General features: G+C 38.4%; 2 protein-coding genes across 4 annotated transcripts in view; one reads left to right on the top strand and one right to left on the bottom strand.

Moving 5' to 3' along the window:
- Positions 1–20,785, top strand: part of ARL13B (ADP ribosylation factor like GTPase 13B) — a 66,862-nt gene that overhangs the window by 16,142 nt on the left and 29,935 nt on the right. For 2 of the 3 annotated variants that reach the window (XM_055128644.1, XM_055128645.1), the window contains one exon: positions 4,214–4,463. The exons of the other annotated variant lie outside the window; for it this stretch is intronic. In XM_055128644.1, coding sequence (XP_054984619.1) covers positions 4,214–4,463 — 250 coding nt within the window. The remainder of the gene's footprint in view (positions 1–4,213; positions 4,464–20,785) is intronic. 3 annotated transcript variants of the gene reach the window in all.
- Positions 12,892–13,776, bottom strand: STX19 (syntaxin 19). Its single transcript, XM_004607005.2, has one exon. It carries the CDS (start codon positions 13,774–13,776, stop codon positions 12,892–12,894), a length of 885 nt encoding a protein of 294 aa, XP_004607062.1.

Genomic DNA, 20,785 nt, shown 5'->3' with positions numbered 1-20,785 from the left:
AATTACCCCTGGTGGTGCTCAGGGGACCATATGAGATGCTGGGAATGGAACCGGGTCTGCCGAGTGCAAGGCAAACGCCCTACCCGCTGCGCTATTGCTCCAGCCCCGCTTCCTGACTCTTAAGGTGTTTTTCTTCTTTCCTTAGTCCAATTACTTATAAGCATCCTAATACTAGTTATTTTTGTATGGACATAGCAAGAGATACATTGAGGCTTGCAAGGCAGCTCTCCTGGTAACATCTTGCCACAGACTCAGACTACAGCACTCAAGCCAGATTAATCATTCCTAACCCTAGCAGGGTCCAAATCTAGTTATCACTGTTAGGATCATGACAGCATTTGTCCATGATCAAGCTCTTAACTCATAGTTTTAAGCATTAGGCACTTTGGCCAGGCCCATCTCGATGCCAGGGTAGCACACAACTCACCGCTTGCCCTGGGTCTGTCTCGTCCCTCGTCGGGACTCTGCTTTTGGGGGTGCTAGGAAGTAAGGGCCACTGAGGCTTAGGCAGAGAGAAAGATGCCCAGGAGGAAAATATCATGTAGAGTCAAATGACTCCCAGGTTACAAAAGCATGGCATTTGCTAAGTCTTCCTGTGTCCATACAAAAAGGACATTGCTCTGAATAAATTATGCAAAGGACTCAAGAAGAAGAGAAAAACAATATTTACAAGTCAACAGAACACTAAGAAGTTATAAATAAACACAGAGGAATGGGAGCACTGTAACGGGAGTAACCCTATAAACCTAAACTACCTGAAGCTATGTTATCTTACAATATTGTCTGATTTTTTTCTGCCATTACTTACCATCTGTATGATTGACATCATCTGTTTGGGGCTGTCCTTACTTGCATCTCCTTGCACTGTGACTTAATCATTATTCACATTTATATACCTTTTTAGGCCATAGATTCCTTAAGAGAAATTTTCCCCAGTTTGATATGTCACTTTAGACCATGCCTTAGGCTTATAGACATCCTTCTGAAAACATTCCTTCCTCGCTTCTATTTAGCTTTTTCTACCTCCTGCCTGCATGTCAGTCTCTCTTCATCTCTCTCTTTCTTGCTAGTTTGTTTTTGAAGTATGTCTGCCTATTGTCTAAATTTATTTCCATTGTCTAATTTCAAACCCATTATGCTTAATAATGGGTGTAAGTTAATAATGTCATCACAGCTTCCTATTAGGAGAATAGCTTCCCTTCCTTGGACTTTCCTTCTTTCATCAACTTTCGTATGGTTGCCAAGTGATTGTATTAGCTTGAATCTAGTTTCATTTGCTCTAACAAAATATCAGTGACTTCAGTTTGCTTTAAAACTAAAATAACAATAGATTAACAAGATAGATTTTGTTGATAGAATAAGGCAGGTTTATTTCAATCTCAAATAGTACAGGGAGAAATAGCCCAGGACTGGCATACTGGCTCCTTGGTATTAAGGACTCAAGATTCTTCTCTTACTTGCTTTGTCATACCTCTCTAACTTAAGTGTTCTCTTGCTTACATCGTCTAAGATGGTCATGCTCTTGGAATGAAGAGGTAAGGGGCAGAGGAAGGAAAGTCAATCTCCTTTTCCTTTCCTTTATGAACATGAACCAGAAGCTGCCACATTATTTCTTTCTACAGGTATGTAGAAAGAAATAATGGTTCTTTCTACATTAGAAAGCAAGGCTGATCACTGACTAGTAATCAGCCGTGTTCTGGACTCTCTTCCTACTAGCTGAAATTAGTTACTGAGACCAGTTATGAACATCTCTTCCCAACTGTGGGTTCAAACTTCAGAGTTTTAAAATTGGCAATATGAAATTGGCCAGGTATGGAAGTGTGACTTAAAAAAAAGTGTGATTTGGTAATCTCAGTGATACATTTATAGGGAGATAAGTAACTTGCACTCTGCCTGCTGAAAGCTTAATCTGTTTCTCAGTCACACCTAAGCCTAGCATAAAATGTCTTTGAAATCTACTTTCATAATATTAAATATTTTGTGGATATGAGAATAACTAGACTGTCTAAGTAATAATTATTCAGTAAAACTTTCTTCAGTGATGAAGATGATTTATATTAGCTCGGCCCACTAGGGTGGACTTGCACACTAATCATCTGTGGATTTTGAGCACTTCAAATATAACTAGTGCAATTAAGGAACTAAATTTGGAAATTTTCAAAGATGCATGTCATTTATATCCAGTATAACAGGTACTGTTTTGATCCTGTATTCCTGAAAACTAAGTTCAATAGGGTTAATTTGGTTGTGAATTCCAGCGATGAAGAGGGAATGGAAGTGATGTGCTTGGTTTGAACTTTTTTCTCAATAATCATTGTGTCACCCGGTCTTGTTAATCTTTCATGAGTTCTTCCTTTCCATTTCTCTGTCTTTGAATACTTCTTTGAAAAGTCATGTTTTCATTCAGTTCTAGAGACTATTCCAGGGTGAATCTTCATAAGGCATTACAGTAGTAACCTTGGTTACATCACTTATCTGTTGAGATAGAGTGCCTTCCCATCATCTGTGTTCTCTTGTCAAACTCTTCTGGTCTTGCTCCAACTACACTATTCAGAGCTAAGGGGTCCTGACACAGGGACTTCATTTTAATTTCCCTCCTAGCCTGCCAGCAGGAAGGTGATTCTCCACCATGGTCCCAAGAGTCAGGTGCAGCTCAGTAACAAAGCGGTCAGGTCCAGGAATCATCATTTGGGCCCCAGCCCAAATTCTTCCTCTTTATCTGTAAGTCAGCTTAACCATTAACTAGCTTATTTCGCTTCTGTAACCTGCTTTTGCTGATCACAGCCCCTTTTCCTTTGTCTAAGTAGGATGTGGCTTTTTTCCCTTTATAAACTCTTCCCTGACTGCGCTTGAGACCCACGTTTCTTCTTTGGGACACCAGTAAACTCCTGGCCACAGGCTTCTGGAATGATGGATCTCAATTTGGCATCTCTGAGTGTGGCCCTAATCTGTTTCTCTCGAAGATTTTAATAACAGTTCAACTTCTTTACATTTTCTTGCCTTTATCGTCCTCAGTACTTAGATTTAGATCCCCCTTCTACTGATTTAATCTTCCCCTTTTTTAAGGTTAAGTCCTACCTCCCAATTCAAGTCTTTTTTTGAACTTCAGGGTCTTTTATTTTTAAAAATTTTTTTTAGTGTATTATTTAATTTAATTTATTTTTTTTATTAGTGAATCACCGTGAGAAAAAGTTACAGACATACAGATTTTCAGGCTTATGTTTCAGTCATACAATGATCAGGTACCCATCCCTCCACCAGTGCCCATTGTCCACCACCAATGGTCCCAGCATCCCTCCCACCACTTCCACCCTGTCCCCTTCATCCCACCCTGCCTCTGTGGCAGGGCATTCCCATTTGCTCGCTCTCTCTTTTTGGGTGTTGTGGTTTGCTACAGAGGTATTAAGTAGGCATCATATTCAGTCTATAGTCTATTTTCAGCCCATATCTCCTATCCCTAGTGGGCTTGCCTAGCACCCTTTGCTTGGTGATCTTCATGGTCTTTTAACTCATAATTATTCAATATATCTTGGCAGTTATAAACATTCAATATTGTGCCTTGTTATATTGTCAGATACAGAAGTCCCAAATGAAAGTTCTGTTGTAAATTTACAGGAATGTCCAAAATGTTTTCCTCTAGAAGTGATAAAATCTATTTTTTGTTTATTCAAACTACTCTCAAGGCTCTTTATTCCAATTGTAGTTTTAATTTAGCTAATTACAAAAGAGTGGTCCTACTTTTATTCTTTGGTTCTTCTATAATCTTCTCCTGTTTTAATGCTCATTTTAAAAAATAACTCCATGGAAATTGTAACAGTTCTTGGGGATGTTTGTTGTTTCAAAGGACTGAATATTTTATTGTTTGTAACTTGGGGAGATTAAATAGCCCTAAAGGTAAAAAAGTTTATTAATTTATTTTTTTAAGTTTCTGATTAATTTCTATATGATACATATTATTCAAGGTGCTGGGATTGTATCAGTAAAAATAAACAAAGAGCCAAGAAATTTCCAGCTATCTGAAGCATAATATTAGAACCTCAATGGCATCTACCCTTCCACCAACCCAACATCCTTAGGTGTATGCTTACTGTGTAGGGAAATAATAAACTTTTGTATTTTGTACTAAAGTGTGACAAATAATTTTTACGCCACTTAAGTTTTAAAGTTAAGGTTTTTTCTTATTCTAATGTAAGAAATATATCCTTTGAAACAGAACATCCCGAAGATGTAGCACCTACCGTTGGATTTTCCAGAATTGACCTTAGACAAGGAAAGTTTCAAGTCACCATATTTGACTTGGGAGGTGGGAAAAGAATTCGAGGCATCTGGAAGAATTACTACGCTGAATCATATGGGGTAATATTCGTTGTGGATTCCAGTGATGAAGAGAGAATGGAGGAGACAAAGGAGACAATGTCAGAAGTGCTCCGCCATCCTAGGATATCAGGAAAACCTATCCTGGTGTAAGTATCACTAGTGTCCTTATAAACAAAGGGCAGAAGCCTTAACCAATATAGAAAGTTTGCTACAAAATAGTGAGTAACCTAAAAGTTCATAAGATGCATGTAACTTTACTAGTATAATGAAAGGTATGTGGCATTTAGTGGACATTGCCAATTTAATCAGCTCTCATTAGGATGCTATTTATAAGGGCTAAGGTTTCGGTTTACATTAACAAGACTTTCAATTAGGGGAGCTGGAGTGATAACACAGTGGATAGGGCGTTTGCCTTGCACGCGGCCAACCCAGGTTCGATTCCCAGCATCCCATTTGGTCCCCTGAGCACCACCAGGAGTAACCCCCGTGCATTGCCAGGTGTGACCCAAAAAACAAACAAACAAACAAGAAGACTTTTAATTAGGAATTTAATTAAATTCTCCTTGGAATTAATATTTAAGCTCATATTAACAATATACTCTTATCAGTTCTGCGTTTTAAGGTGTTCTGTTACCAATCAAAGCTATAGCTTTGTAGTTTTTTTCTCCTTTTATATGATAACATTTAATTTTCATCATTGTCTTCTTTGTATTGAAGAATTTTTGTTCGAAAAATTTAAAGAATGGTTTATTTTTCTAATGCAGTATATTTTATGATTTTTATGACTATACTTCCATAATCTTATTATATTTGTGCCATTATTTACTCTCACCTACTTAACATTATTTTGTGTCTGTCCCTAAGTATTTTTTATTTACATTTTTTTTTTTTTTTTTGCTTTTTGGGTCACACCTGGCGATGCACAGGGGTTACTCCTGGCTCTGTACTCAGGAATTACCCCTGGCCGTGCTCAGGGGACCATATGGGATGCTGGGGTTTGAACCCGGGTCGGCCGAGTGCAAGGCAAACCCCCTACCCGCTGTGCTATCTCTCCAGCCCCTTTTTTATTTACATTTAAAAAAATATATTTATTTTACAGAATAGTTTTTTTTTTTTTAATTTAAATTTTATTGAATCACCATGTGGAGGGTTACAAAGTTCTCATGATTATGTCAGTTATACTGTACTCAAACACCCTTCCCTTCACCCGTGCCCATATTCCATCACCAACCACCCCATTATACCTCCCGCCCCCTCCCACCCCCCCAGTCCCCGCCCTTGTAAGTGATAAGTTTCACTTCGTTTACGCTTTATCTTGGTTACAGTCCATGTTTCAACACATAATTCACTATTGTTGCTAGGGTTTCCCCCCAAAAAAGAGAAGACAGTCCCACTGTCAAGGAAGCATTTGATGGCTCTCCATTGCTGAGAATGTAGAGATATTAAGTCCCGCTGTTTGTTACATAACTTTTCTACTTTTTCCCCCCTCGTCCCGCGCCACCGAGATCACGCCTGTTTAGTAATCACCACGCTGCCTGACAAAGGGAAAACAAACCAAAAGAGATGGTTATTTCTCGTCATCAGCCGGCGTGGGGCTCTAGCTTAGTTGATAGTCTGGTATAATGTCTGCAAGCAGTTTCTGGAACCAAAAGTAATACGCTGGTATCGGCCCCGGCTCAAGGTTCCACCAGCGTCCCGCTGTTCCAAGTACATAATAATTTATTCCCTTGCATCCGATTCCCACGCCACCAGGTCCGTGTCAGCTTAATGGACATCATACTATGGTTAACGCCACGCCGCGTTTCTTCCCGAGAAAGAAGGATATTTCTTCTCAGCCGGCGTGGGGATATGGCTTAGTTCAGTCTATAGAGATGGCTACCACTTTGGTGGCCTTCAATATTTCAGCAAAAGACTTACTATTCTTGTTAGGATTTCCCACCAAAGTCCGACCTGTTCAAGTCCAGGGAAAATTCTGCCTAAAATTCTATCGCTACAATCTTTTACCCTTTAACAAAAAACTGAGTACTATTGTTTGGAGTTTCCCCCCACGTTAAGCCCTGCCAAAAAGGAACATTTACACGTTGCTGACAATCAAACAATCAAAAGATATTAGGTCTTCCTAATATCTTTTGGAAGATATTTAAGCAGAGAGCGTCCCCACATGGCTCTCTGCTTAAATGTCGGCCGGCACAGGGCGGATCCGGGAGTCCCGCCCATCGGCTATCCCGGACTTCCTGTAGAGTCTAAAAACCGGCTATAGCCTCGCTGCGTTCAAACAGAAAGAGTTGAGAGAGAAAAGAGCATACCCTGCCGGCAGCGCCTGGGCCAGAAGCTCCCAGCACACAGTTTGGAGGCATTTTGGGGGCGCCGCTCGTGTCCAAAGTGGTTCATTTGCCTCCGGGGTCGATCTCGCGCGGGGCCGCCCAGAATAGTTTTTATTAAAAGAAATTTACTTAGATATGATAGGCGCAAAAGAGGAAAACATGTTTGAGACTATGAGCTTTGACAGTGAAAAAAAAAAAAAGCAGACACAAGAAATATGCGTTCAAGAGAACATGGGCTTCTTCAGAATGGAAAAGTCCCCTAAACATGTTTCTTTAAATAAAGTAATGGAAGATTTTTGCACTACTTGCTTGCCTTGACTGCATTTATGAGTGATAAACACCAGGTGGTGCTGTAACAGTGAAATCGAGTAAAGTGATACTAGTTTAAATCAGTGGATTTTAACTGTTGGTCCGCTGGAGTGGTAGCACAACGGTAGGGTGTTTGCCTTGCACGCGGCCAACCCAGGTTCAATTCCCAGCATCCCATATGGTACCCTGAGCATCGCCAGGGGTAAATCCTGAGTGGAGAGCCAGAAGTGACCCTTGTGCATCGCCGGGTGTGACCCAAAAAGAAAAAGAAAAAAGTCAAAATCCAGAGACTGGTGCTGATTCATTGATATGAAAATACACTGAAAATTCTAGCTTAAGTTGTTCCTTAAAATAGTTTATTTGCTGTTAAAATTGAAGTAAGTAGAATATGTCCCCTTTCCTTCTCGTTTTCTATTTTTCTTTTTTTCTTTCTTTTTGGACCACTCCCAGCAATGCTCAGGGGTTACTACTGCCAGTGCTGGGGGACCATCTGGGAAGCCGGGGATCGAACCTTGGTTGGCTGAGTGCAAGGCAAATATCCGACCCCCTGTCTGTTGTTCTTGTGAAAGACATTTTTAATTTTTAAAAACTTGTTCTATGGTTAGTTGAGAAACCTTACGCAGTTTTTCAGTGGTCCTCACTAGTTAATGAATATTTTAAATGAGGCATTTCTTTACCAAAGGTAAAACTGTATGGGTCATTTAATGGCAAAGCTTGTACTATTTATTTTTTTAAATATTTAAACAGATTGGAGCTGGAACGATAGCACAGCAGCTAGGGCGTTTGCCTTGCATGTGGCCGACCTGGGTTCTGTTCCCAGCATCCCATATGGTCCTCTGAACAGTGCCGGGGTAATTCCTGAGTGCAGAGTCAGGAGTGAACCCTGTGCATTGCCGGGTGTGACCCCAAAAAAGCAACAACAACAACAACAACAACAACAACAAAACACATTTAAACAGATAAGTTATTTGATGTATATGATAAATTCTCACCTTTATGAATCTTAAGGAAAACGTTAAGTATATATATATATATATACACACACATATGTACACATACATATATACATGTATATGTGATTAAAGTTTATTAAATCCCATAATTTAGTCTACAGATATTTAAGTAGAGAGCTAGTGAATTCAGAAGTGAAGAAGTACTGTTTTTGCTGTTCTTATGTAGCAGTGCTCAGGGATCACTCTTGATGAGCTTGCATTTCCATATGTGGTGCCTGAGATCAAATCCGATTGGGCAATATGCAAGGCCTTACCTGCTGAACTCAGATTAAAGAAGTTTTTATGAGTGCTGACCAATTATAAATAATTATCTGCTTTTCTGTTTCAACCAAGTAGCTACTTAATTTATTCTTTTAATAATATTTTTTTGTTTTTTCAAATTGAGTTTCTGTGATTTATTATACTGTTAATTATGGCTCTCCCTGCACATAATTCTAATTCCACACCTGTTGCTCTCTTCTCCAAAAACCTCACTGCTCCTCTTTTTCAGTCTCCCCCACTCCCCCCACCATTACGGTTGTGTGGATCAGTTCTCACTGTGGCCCTTTGTTGATAACTTGCTGTGTATCTTTAAGTTTTACATGTTTATTCACTTGTGCACACATTAATTCAACAAATACTTACCGAACATCCACTATATGTCGGCCAATGACAGAAGGTAGGGATACATTTTTGAACAAAAGGAATGAAAATACCAGCTTATGTTTTAGAATGTGAGACTTCACAAATGTAGTGTGTTGTATATTAGGTAGTAAGTATAGTGAAAACAAAGCAGCTTCAGGAATCCTGTGGTGGTGGTGGTGGAGGTCTGTTACTCTTATAAATTCTGTTACCATCTTGTGTCTTATCAAAAAGAGGACATTAGAGCTGAGTCAGTCTTGCAGATATTATTTGGAAATTCCTTAGGGAGGGAGCTTGCAAATGAAGAGCAATGACAGTGGAAGCAGTTATCAAACAACTGTCAGGGAGACACTTTTTGCTTTGTTTTTTCAGTTGAATCACTATGAAATATACTATCACAAAGCTATTCATGATTGAGTTTTGACACATCTGATATTTAGTTTCTTTCAATTTTCTTAACTAAAGAATTGGCTAAATAGATGAAAAATCCACAACTAGTTGCTTCACTATGATAATCTCTTAGTTAGATCCCATGAGGGTTTGAGAATTAATAATGACAGTATCATATGTTTATAAATTATAAAAGGGTTAAGTTAGAAGTTAGCCATTTGACCAGTTTTTTTTTTTTAAAAAAAAAGCATGGGTTACTTTAACTTTCTGTTTCCTTTGATAGTACCTCCTTTCAACCCCTTTTCACTTCTCTACTTTGTCACTGATAACAGTAGTCTCCTTGCTAATGGTCTTGCGTGTTCTCCCAATTTCTCCATATTGCAACTCTGCATAGAGCTTTTTCTTTATTTGATGTTTTATAAAATGACAAAACTGGCACATGCTTATTAAAACAAGAGAAACTTGTAGTCCCGTTGATCTTCGATTTGCTCGAGTGGGCGCCAGTAACGTCTCCATTTGTCCCTGTCTCGAGCTAGTGTAGCCCAATGATACCTGCTCACTCCAGGAACAGGAAGAGCCTCAAATCATTCATTCAGGGATTTGATGAAGAAATCTGACCGTCTAGTTGGTGGGCAGCCACGAGGTCTTCTGACGTCCCGTGGAATCCAGTCCAGCGGTTATCTCTGAATTGCATTACATGACCGGCCCATCTGATTTTCGATGCCTTGGCAAACGAGACAACATTCCTGATTTTTGACCTTCGATGGAGGCCAGAAATCCGGATTCCTTCTCTCACTTGAGTGAGACATGATATTCCTAGCATAGCTCTTTCGATTCCTAAGAGAAACAATATGAGATGATATAAAGATATGAGAGTGCCCAAACCATGCTCACAAGTTTCTTGGTAATTGGGTTGGTTCAACACTAGGGCTCAAGGTGCTGCTCAGGGTGTGTGTGTGTGTGTGTGTGTGTGTGTGTGTGTGTGTGTGTGTGTGTGTGTGTGTGTGTATGTGTATGTGTGTATGTGTGGTGGGGTCAGACATTAGTACCATACCCTGCCATTGCCCTATTCTCCAGGACTATTCCCGGTGATGCTCCATCCTGTACATACAAGGCAAATGCGTTAACCCTGGTACTCTCTCCCCAGCTCTGAGAGCAGTTTTAAGATGCAAAGTTAATAATTTCATTGTTCCCTTGCTTAAAGTCCTTCAGGTTTCTTTTATAGCTCCTTACAGATTGTTTGTAATTGATATGCCCTTAGCTTCTAGAGTAATGCTTAGTTCATAAGAGCAATGTCATTGAAAAGTTGCCAGGATAGTAAGTTGGGCAAAAGTCCATGTTGCCCTGCTAAACTTAGTGCAAGGGGCCAGGGCTATTCGATTGTGGAGAATTAGGGAGAGAGTACTGCTAGTAGGAGACAGATTATGGTGCATCTTCTTGTACTCAGCACCTGTCTTCCTGGCAGTGGTCATCTGGACCTCTCATGTGTAAATTCCAACTATAGTATTAATCTTCTGGTACTTGTCTGAACTTAAACCAGTAGATTTAAGAGTCACAAAGCCTCCAACTTCAACACCCGGATAACTTTCTCTCCCCTCCCTCCAATAAATGAGCAAAGAACAGCAGAGCTCTGGGAAGATTGTGTTTGATCATTAAGTTACAACTTGCTCAAGACAGGATTCATTCATGTTTGTGGAGTGCCAATAGATGACCACAGTGGCAATTCCTGAACTTGCTCTATTTGTCATGCTTCTGCACAGAGCCTGGCAGTATGGGTTGTTTATTAAGTGAAATCTATGCCAAATGTCACTTTATGTCACAGGCATTAGAGTTCTCTTAAAAGATAATCATGGATTATCACTCATCTGCTACCACATTTATCATCTTTACTCTGTCCCATCCTAGTCCTAATCTCAAGCATCTCTTATTGTGTCCACTGATTCAATCTTATACTTGTTTTCTGTGCTTTATTTTATTTGGTTTTATTGCTTGGAAGGGCTGGAGTGATAGCACAGCGGTTGGGCGATCACCTTTCACGAGGTCGACCCATGTTCGATTCCTCCACCCCTCCCGGAGAGCCCAGCAAGCTACCGAGAGTATTGAGCCCGCACGGCAGAGCCTGGCAAGCTACCCGTGGCGTATTAGATATGCCAAAAACAGTAACAATGAGTCTCTCAATGAGAGACGTTACAGGTGCCCACTCGAACAAATAGATGAGCAACGGGATGGACATTGCTTGGAAGTTACTTCCTCTGGTACTCCGGAAACAATGTGGTGATGGGAATTGAACTCAGAACTCCTGTATGCAAAATATGTACTCTTACCTTTGAACTCTGTTTTCAGAGCCTTATATTTTATACTTTCATGCTTGTCCTCTGCTTACCTCACACAAATCTAACTTACTCTTATAGTAGAACAAGTGTTCTCAGCTGAAATTCCATAACACTACTAAAAAAGTTTTGCATTTATAATACTCTGTGTAAACATAGACTTACATGACTCATAAAATCCTTTGGTTTGTTTATTTTGCGGGGCCACACCTGGTGGTTCTCAGGACTTACTCTTGGCAGGGTGCAGAGATGCTGCAGATCAAATTTGGGTTTGCTGCATGCACGGCAAGTCTCCTGTGCACTGTGCTATTGCTCTGGCTTTGACTCCTAAAGCCTTTCTTAACCATAATATCATCTCTGACCTCATTGCTCTTTTTTCCCATTCTGATACAATGCTATGTGCTCATTTTTTTTCTAGTTGAATGTTATGTACTCCTCAGGGTCTATGTATTACTTGTTTCGTAGGATATACCCTTTCTTAACCTCATTATTCAGATTTTGCTACATATTGCCTTCCAGAGAAATCTTTATTGATTACTTGATCTAAAGAAGCTGTCCTGGAACTGCAGAGACAATACAGTGGGGGAAAGCACTTGCCTTTCAAGCGGCTGACTCAAGTTTGAGCATCAGCATGACATTTGGTTTCATGAGCTCCTCCAGGAGTGATTCATGAGCACAGAGCCAGAAATAAGCCCTGAGCCCAGACCAAAAATAAATAAATAAATAAATAAATAACTATATCATCTTGACAAGTTCCAAATTCTCACTTTTAATTCTCTGCTGAGAGTGTGCCATTATCTGGTATTTGTGTTATTTGCTTCCTAAACTAGAATGTCAGTTCCAGAATTTGATCCCTGTATAAGTTCAACCTAGAGTCCTATTCCATAATACAGGGTCCAGCTTCACAAGAAAGTGATAGTGTCAAGAATAGAATTTTCTTTTATTTTGATTTCATCTGCCAGTTTTCCTGACCTGTAATTTTGAGTGTTGAGTGAATCTAAAGCCAAGAAAGCAGTGCCTTAACTTAGTTGTTAGGCTTGAGCTAGATTCAACTCCCAGTTACAGCTAGATTATGCACAATGTTTTTTTCCATGGTCTATTGACCTATGTTAACTGATCTTCTCTGGCCATGCAATATTTGATATTGCTTCTATTTTGATTTAGCTTTAATGAAGAGTCCTTTGAAAGTCTTTTTTCTTCACACATCCTTTGAAGATCTTTTTCTTTAATATTCTCAAATGAGGCAAAGAAATGGTTTAATCTCTTACTGACATTGATATGGCATTGGAAACTGTAAGGTTGTGCATTTGTGTGTGATGCCTAACTAGAAACAAGACACTCATTTTATGTTCAGTAGTTAACCTGTGAACTTAAGCTTACTATACTGTTTGTAGTTTAATAAATGAAGACTTGTTTTATATCACTGTCTTGGAAAACTCTAAATCTAGTGTGTAACGGCTACACGGGGATTATATGACTAGCAAATGATAAAGGTGAATGTGTCTATAAAATGGAGAAAAAATGACAAGACATTAATATATGTGATAGCTTTCTTTTTAAATCTGGACAGTCTCTAGAGTAACTTCTTTATTTTGAGCCACACCAGGGACAACACCAACAACACAGTACCCTACAAGGATTTCTTTTTTTGTACTTTACAGCTAGTCCAAATTTCTCTTTTGTAGTGTTTACATATTCCTTTGTACCATTCATTATCATTTCAATATTGTTAATACTTTCTCCTTGCTCTTCTACTAAAAGAGATATTTGAATGAATAGTTCCCTTAGATCCCTTATTTGGTTCTCCAAATTAACAAGTTCCTTGTGTCTTTGTTCAATCTCTGAGAGTTGTGCTCTAGTGATACTGATTTCTGTAAGTAAACTTTCATTAAAAACCTCCCATTTTCCTTGATGAAGCATATTGTTTACTTCTTCCTCTGATACTTCCTTTCCTGCTACTTCAAGCTGACGGAAGATAAACGTCTTGCATTTCTCTTGCTTCGCTGCTATTGTGTCATTGTACATGTACATAGTTTGCTGAAAATGGCGAAACATTGCATCATGCTGAGATTTAAGGATTCTTGTCACCACTGATGATGGGCCATTTTCAACCTCTGACTTTTTAGCTTCCTTGACTAAATCATCCAAACCTCGGTTGATGTATTCTGCTTGATTTTTGATCGATTTTGCAATGCTAGACTCTCTCTTAAGTACACTAAACCTCCTCATTGAAGCCATCAGACGTTTCTGTTGCTGCCCAAATTTTTGAACATCATCAGTCAAATTGTTGATGTTCTCCTTTAGTTTTTGGATCTCTTGTAGGTGTCTCTCAGCGACAGGCTCTCTTTCATAAATAACAGCTTGCTGTAGAATCGTTCCTTGTTCTTCTGCTTCCGTAGTTGACACAGGTCTATTGCTAGAGAGTTCAAATTCCTTTGTTGTTTGTTTTAGTTCCTGTAGTCGGTCTTTCATTTTCCCTTTTCTTCTAAGAAGCAAAATGTATTGTATTGAACATAGACAAGTTTGGTCTTTTCCTCCAGTAGTAGTTGACTTCACATAGCTATGTTTATCAACCAAGGAAAATTGGTTTCTGAAAAGAGGTTAAAAGGGTAGAAAAATCAGTAAGAATTGCCTTATGTTCATTGAAATAAGAAAACCAATGTAATATAAATGGCAATTTACTTTGGATAATGGCTACCTTGAGTCCCATTTAACTGAGTAAAGATGCTGAGAAAGGTAATGAATAGTGATAGTTACTCAAAATAAGTTCTTCATTGTTATGATAGTGCCATATATCATTTTCTTATTATATTTTCTTACTACTCTCTGTATCTTAGAGTCAGAGAGAGAGTAAAGAGATTGAAGTGCTCACCTTGCATGCAGCTGAACCTATTTCAATCCCTGACACTATATGATCCCCTGACATCACCAGGAGTGACTCCTGAGCATGACTGGGTATAGCCCAAAGATAAACAAAAAAATAAAGAGAGAAAGAAATGGAAAGAAAGAAGGAAATATGGAAGGAAGGAAAGAAAGGAAAGGAAGGCAGGGAGGGAGAATGGAAGAGAGAGAGGGTAAAGGCAAGAGGAAAATAAATGTTGTTCCAGAGCATCAGAGTATAACATTAGAAATGATGGGAGGGCAAGGAATGAAAGGGAGAAGGAAAGACAGGAAAACAAAAGTCAAAATCTTAGAAAGGGAAGCTGACTGACGGTATCTTTAGATTTCAGGAAAAGGGACTCTGAATGTGAGTTTATTACAAAAAACTGTTCACTGGTCATTTTTCTTATGTAGCATTAGAAATATACTATTTTTTAAAAAATATATATAACTCAGTTAAGTCACAGGAAGTGCAGTGATAGGAATGATTCCATATGAGAGCTTTTAATGTTAAAAATTAAAAATGTCCAGGCAGTACTTGACATAGATATTTTTTCTTAACTACTACATACATTTAAAACATTCTTAATTTGATTATGCTAATATCATATTCTTAGTATTATTTTGTAGAGATATTCAGACTTAGAACAGAGTTTTATATAAGTTCATATTAAATAGCATTTTTACTAACATGAGAATATACTTACATAAATTCTTAAAGGTACTGCTAATATTAACATAACTATGTGTTATCTACAGAGGATCAGTTTGATGTAGATAGTTTCTATTAAGTGAAATGTCCACTCCATAGTTATATAATGATGTGTATTTATATGAAATATGAAATGCAATCATTGTTAATAATTTGACAGTATTTCTTTTTTTTTTTTTTTTTTCCTTTTTGGGTCACACCTGGCGGTGCACAGGGGTTACTCCTGCCTCTGCACTCAAGAATTACCCCTGGCAGTGCTCAGGGGACCATATGGGATGCTGGGAATTGAACCCGGGTCGGCCGTGTGCAAGGCAAATGCCCTACCCGCTGTGCTATCGCTCCAGCCCCTTGATAGTATTTCTTGATTTAGACATTTTATAGTGCCTTTCTGTATATTTTTCAGTAAAAAAATGAGGCTGTTGGAAAATTACAAATAATCCATTAACACATACTTAAATAATCAGTATCAATCAGATTAAAAGATCTCTAATGTTATACTCTGATGCTCTGAAACTCAGTGTTTGATATGTTTATGCAAATATTTTCATTAATATTTAGATGTTGTCATAGAAGACAAGTTGAAGTACAGAGTTGAGATTCAAAGTTTGGGTTACAGTTCTACCGATATCAAAATGTTTAGCCAGTATAGACAGGAAATATTGCTCTGATAAGTTCTTTAACACTTTAATGTCTTAAAAATGGAAGACCTTCACTTTTACAGCAGTGCTTATGAAAATTACAGGAAATTGTGGTTAATTGCATGCTTTTTATTGAACTATCTAATTTCATAATGATATTGTGATAATCTAAATTGAGAAGAAACATAGTTGGTATGTGATATCTAAATTGAGAATAAACATAATTGCTATGCTTCTTTTAATAGAGCAAGTAAGAATAAACACCATTGTTTTGAGTCTTGATATTTTGAGACGAGTGTCATAAATTAGAAAGATCCAAACTAGCACATAAAGGAGACTAGAACATCATATTATATGAAAAACTTTGAAAAACAAGAAATACTTGCCTTGGAAAAATAGAATATATTCATAGGAAATATATGAAATTTCTTCCTAAAATATCTAGGTCTGTACATATTAAAAATATTAGACTTACTTGGCACAACTCTAAAGCACAGTGGTTGAAAATTACATATAGAGAGGGTTGATTTACAAAAACATAGAGAAAACTTTCCAAACAAATAGACTTTTGCGCAGATGGAATAAACCACTCCAGGAGGTAATAAGCTTGCCATCAGTGAAGACTTTCAAGACATTCTTGTTTTTTTTTGACCCAGTCAAAGATGTTTTAGAGGTGATACCTGTATTGCAAAAAAAAAAGTTTAAACAATGTTCTTATAATATTCTGCTAGTTTTAGCAATGGATATTTTTCTTAGGAGGAGGTAGTAGGACTTATGATATTAATCCACTCGTAGCTCTTAACACCGTTGATTATTGAAACACATATTTCTCCTGCATTTCCAGTTTTCTCTCTTTGACTCTTAATATTTTTTTTCTGATTTATCTTCCTTACCTCCAAATACTAACATGCTTCCAGCTTCAGTCCCCGTGTTATCTAGCATGATACTCCAGTTTTATGCACTTGAATGCTGTCTACTAGGTGATAATACAGTTTACATCTCCAGTCTAGACTGCTCTTCTGCCATCTGTCTGCTCTCAGCTCCAATCGGACAGTTTTTCCCTAACCAGCCCCTGATCTTCACAACACTCCGAACTGTTCCATCACAGTAAATAGCATTCAAATTGCACAGATTAAAATGATTTAAGTCATTCTTGTCTACTTACATTTTTTGTCCTTCTGTATTTCATGTCCAAATCAAACAAATTGTTTCAACCATTTTTTTCAAGTTGTAATTGGATCCAGCCATCTCTTAGCACTTCACTGGTCTAGTCACCATCATTTCTCATTGCAGTTGTCTTTTGCATTATGCATTCTCCTTTTTGCCCTCTTGTTCTTTTGGTCTTCACACAGAACCCAGTTAGAATGTTGCCATTCATGTGCCTTACGGTTGCTTCATATGGCGTTATTTCTCAGAGGAAAAGCCAGAGTTTACTAGGTCCTGTATGAGTTATCGGCCTCATTTTTCCCCCCAATTTCTCTATATTTCTTATATTCCTGAAATGCCTTCTGCATCCTCTCTATATTTCTTCTTACTCAGGTCTCGCAAGAAAATCTGCTTTTAGAGCACTGTTCCTTAATATTTTATATTTTAAATGCTTTTCTTATGTAGTGTTGATTTATTTTCCCCAGCCAAAACACTAACCCATTAGTAAGACTGCCTTTGGTTTGTCTAGAAGGGCAATCAACTTTACTGGCTTTAATATTTTTCCTGATACTTGTTCCTGGTTATAATTTATTTTAAATTATTGCCTATATTCTCTTCTAAGTAGATCTATGAAGCAAGTGTCTTCATTCTGAAGCCTACTACTTTGAGCAGTCTCATTTGTTAATTTCTTGAATTGTGAAATTAGCTCTAGATGCCTCATGTTTACGTAACCTTTTTTTTTTTTTCCGAGGTGGGGTTGGGAGGGAGGTCACACCCAGTGGTGCTCAGGGTTTACTCTTGGCTCTGTTCTCAGGGACCACTCCTTGCTCGGGGGACCATATGGGTTGCTGGAGATTGAACCTTGGTCATCCTCATGCAAGGCAGACACCTTACCCACTGTACTATCCATCTAGCCCCTTACTTGAGCTCTTAATATTTGCCAAACAGTGTATGTTCTCTCTTTCTTTCTTTCTTTCTTTCTTTCTTTCTTTCTTTCTTTCTTTCTTTCTTTCTTTCTTTCTTTCTTTCTTTCTTTCTTTCTTTCTTTCTTTCTTTCTTTCTTTTCTCTGGGTCACACCCACTGATGCACAGGGGTTACTCCTGGCTCTGCCCTCAGGAATTACCCCTGGAAGTGCTCTGGCGACCTTATGAGATGCCAGAAATCGAACCGGGGTTGGCCGAGCTGTGCTACCACTCTGACCCCTGTATGTTGTTTATTCTTATAAGATCTCAGAATTAAACAGTATGTGCTCTTTGTTTCACAGATGCTAAAATTAGTGTCTGAGCCTAAGTAACTTAACTCAGATATTACAGATCAAGTGTAGAAAGTCTGGTCTGTTATTCTGTTATTCAGACTTTCTTCAGTGGTGTCAGATGCCCTGAAAAGATGAGTTCTGAGGAGACAGTGTTGAGATAGTAAAGTGATTGGGGAAGAAGCAAGATTATAAGAGATAACGCCTGGAGGGCTGCTTTTGATGACTCCTTTTACAGATAGTAGAAGTTTATACAAAGACATTTGATGTATACCTGCATTGCTGGCTATTTAAAATACAGAAAAAGTACTGGTTGGAAGCATTGAAGAAAGAGCATGTCTTCATCGCATATAATGTATCTTTCTGCATTTTAAAATTTCTCACTTCTTCATTTCTAAAAATTAGTTTTCTGACATTAAATATTCTAATTACCTGTGGTGTTCTGTTTTTCTAATTATTTGCTAAATAAATAAGAGTTAAGGAGAGAACTCAAAGGAATGGAGGGCATGCTTTACGTGTGGAAAGGTTGGCTTAGACTCCTAGCACACATGCTCCCCAAACATTGCCAAGGAGGGACCCCCCCAAATACCACAGCAAGAGTATCTGTTGAGCACTGCTAGATGTGCATACACCCATTCCCACCAGAATGGTAAGACTTCTCAATGCAGTTTGTAGAAATGACAGACTTTGAAGCTGGGAAAAGATGATTTTATCCCCGTTCCCCTTTTCACCTTTTCATTGTCTTTTTTCTAAGTGTAGGAAATAGTAAATGGTTTCTCTACTTTAGAAGTGGAACTTAACCAAATTAGTAGTTAACAATAATGGGAAAATAATAAGATATGATATTAAACCTTGAAGATTTATGGAATGAAGGTGACTAGTCAAGGATGATTATAAGAAGACAACATAGATCAGACTGCAAAATTTGGGAAAAGATAAAGCCATGGAATTTGCAGCTACAAGAAGGGACTTGGAGAGGATCATGCTGAGTGAAGTTAGTCAGAGGGAGAGAGACCAGCAGAGAATTGTTTCTCTCATATGTGCACCATAAAGAAACATAGTGGTGGCATAGTGAATACCCAAACACAGTGGGCACAAACAACCATAGATTTGGTATTCAGTAGCAAGCATGCCACTCGAGGGGGCCAGGGGATAGGATAGAGGGGGTCAGTGTCTGTGGTGGAGGCACTGTTCAACCTGGAGAAGGAAGCGATTTTGAAAGGTGGTAAAATGTTGTGGGTGAAACTCTATCAGCAATAGTACTGTAAGTCACGTTGCAAAAACATGTTTTTTAAAAAGTGCCTCAGTGAAACTGGGGTGGGAAGCAAATGGGGAGAGGAACATTTGTTGAGGAAGTGGACGCTGGTAGAGGGATTTGTATTGGAACATTGTATGCCAGAAAGCCTATCATGAATAACTTTGTAATATCAAGGTGGTTAAATTAAAAAAATAGAGAATAATACTTGGACATACACTATTTACATCATTTATTAAAATATAAACCAGAGGCTAAAGTGATAGCACAGTGGGTAGGGCATTTGCCTTGCATGTGGCAGACCCGGGTTCTATTCCAAGCATCCCATATGGTTCCCTGTACAACGCCAGGGGTAATTCCTGAGTGCATGAGCCAGGAGTAACCCCTGTGCATCACCAGGTATGACCCAAAAAGAAAAAAGAAAAAAAATATGAACCAGTTTTAATTGAGAAAGACTTATTAGTAGTAAAATAACATTAAATGTATAGAAACATTGACACTTAAAAATATCCTTTTAAACTTGTTTATGATATATTACTTTACTTTAAAGTTAACTAACTTATTATACTTAACATAAAAATTAAGATTTTAATTGACAGATTAAAAGGATGTTCAAATTTATAAAATGATTTAACTTGGAATTATATGAGTTTTAAATATTTAGTTTATGAAGAATTCTGCCTGACATTTTATCAGTCAAGATACGCTTCATCATGCTACAGTAACCAGCCCCTGAAACCTGGTGAAATATCAAATAGTAAAGATTTTTTTTATTTTCCTTTTTTGGTCACACCAGGTGATGCACAGGGGTCACTCCTGGCTCTGCACTCAGGAATTATTCCAGACTTTGCTCAGGGGACCATATGGGATGCTGGGAATCAGACCCGTGTCGACTGTGTTCAAGGAAAATGCCCTACCCGCTATGCTATCGCTCCAGCCCCGATATTTTTTTTTTGCCAGCATTTCATGGCTATGTGCATAGAACTCTATTTTCTATACTGGTCTCTAGCAGATCTGAGCACAGTTTTTCTTTTCTTTTTTTTTTGCTCTTTGGGTCACACCTGGCGATGCACAGGGGTTACTCCTGGCTCTGCACTCAGGAGTAACTCCTGGCGGTGCTTGGGGAACCATATGGGATGCTGGGAATTGAACCTGGATTGGCTGCGTGCAAGGCAAACGCCCTACCCACTTTGCTGTTGCTCCAGCCCAAGCTCAGTCTTTCTGAATGCAGCAGATTGACAAGGCAGCTGGAAGTACTGGAGAATCCCTCATAGGCATTAAAATGCTGTAGCCCGAAAATATTCACGTAATTGTCTTTTATAATTTGACCTACAAAAGGAGGGTGACTGATATGTAGTCACTTCTTGCTCCCCAAATAGTGTGGTATCCTAGATTATGTGTATTATATATGTAAAGCTGGGTTTATATGCATGCTCTTTTGTGTTCTGTGTTTTATGAATTACTTGATGACTCTATATTTGGATCTAATGACATCAGAAACACCTGGAACTAAATGTAGAAATGTTTACTCAGGCCATACCCTGAAAGCCGAATTACTATTATGATTCATTATATACCTCTTGTTATGAGTGACCTT

The sequence above is a fragment of the Sorex araneus genome, chromosome 2 (assembly GCF_027595985.1).
Source record: "Sorex araneus isolate mSorAra2 chromosome 2, mSorAra2.pri, whole genome shotgun sequence".
Classification (NCBI taxonomy): Eukaryota; Metazoa; Chordata; class Mammalia; order Eulipotyphla; family Soricidae; genus Sorex; species Sorex araneus.
The sequence above is the reverse complement of the archived record's forward strand: the minus strand, read 5'-3'. Positions and strand labels throughout refer to the sequence as shown.

Coding starts and splice junctions, on each gene's coding strand:
- STX19 (XM_004607005.2), bottom strand. CDS start 13,776: ATGAAAGACCGACTACAGGAACTAAAACAAACAACAAAGGAATTTGAA.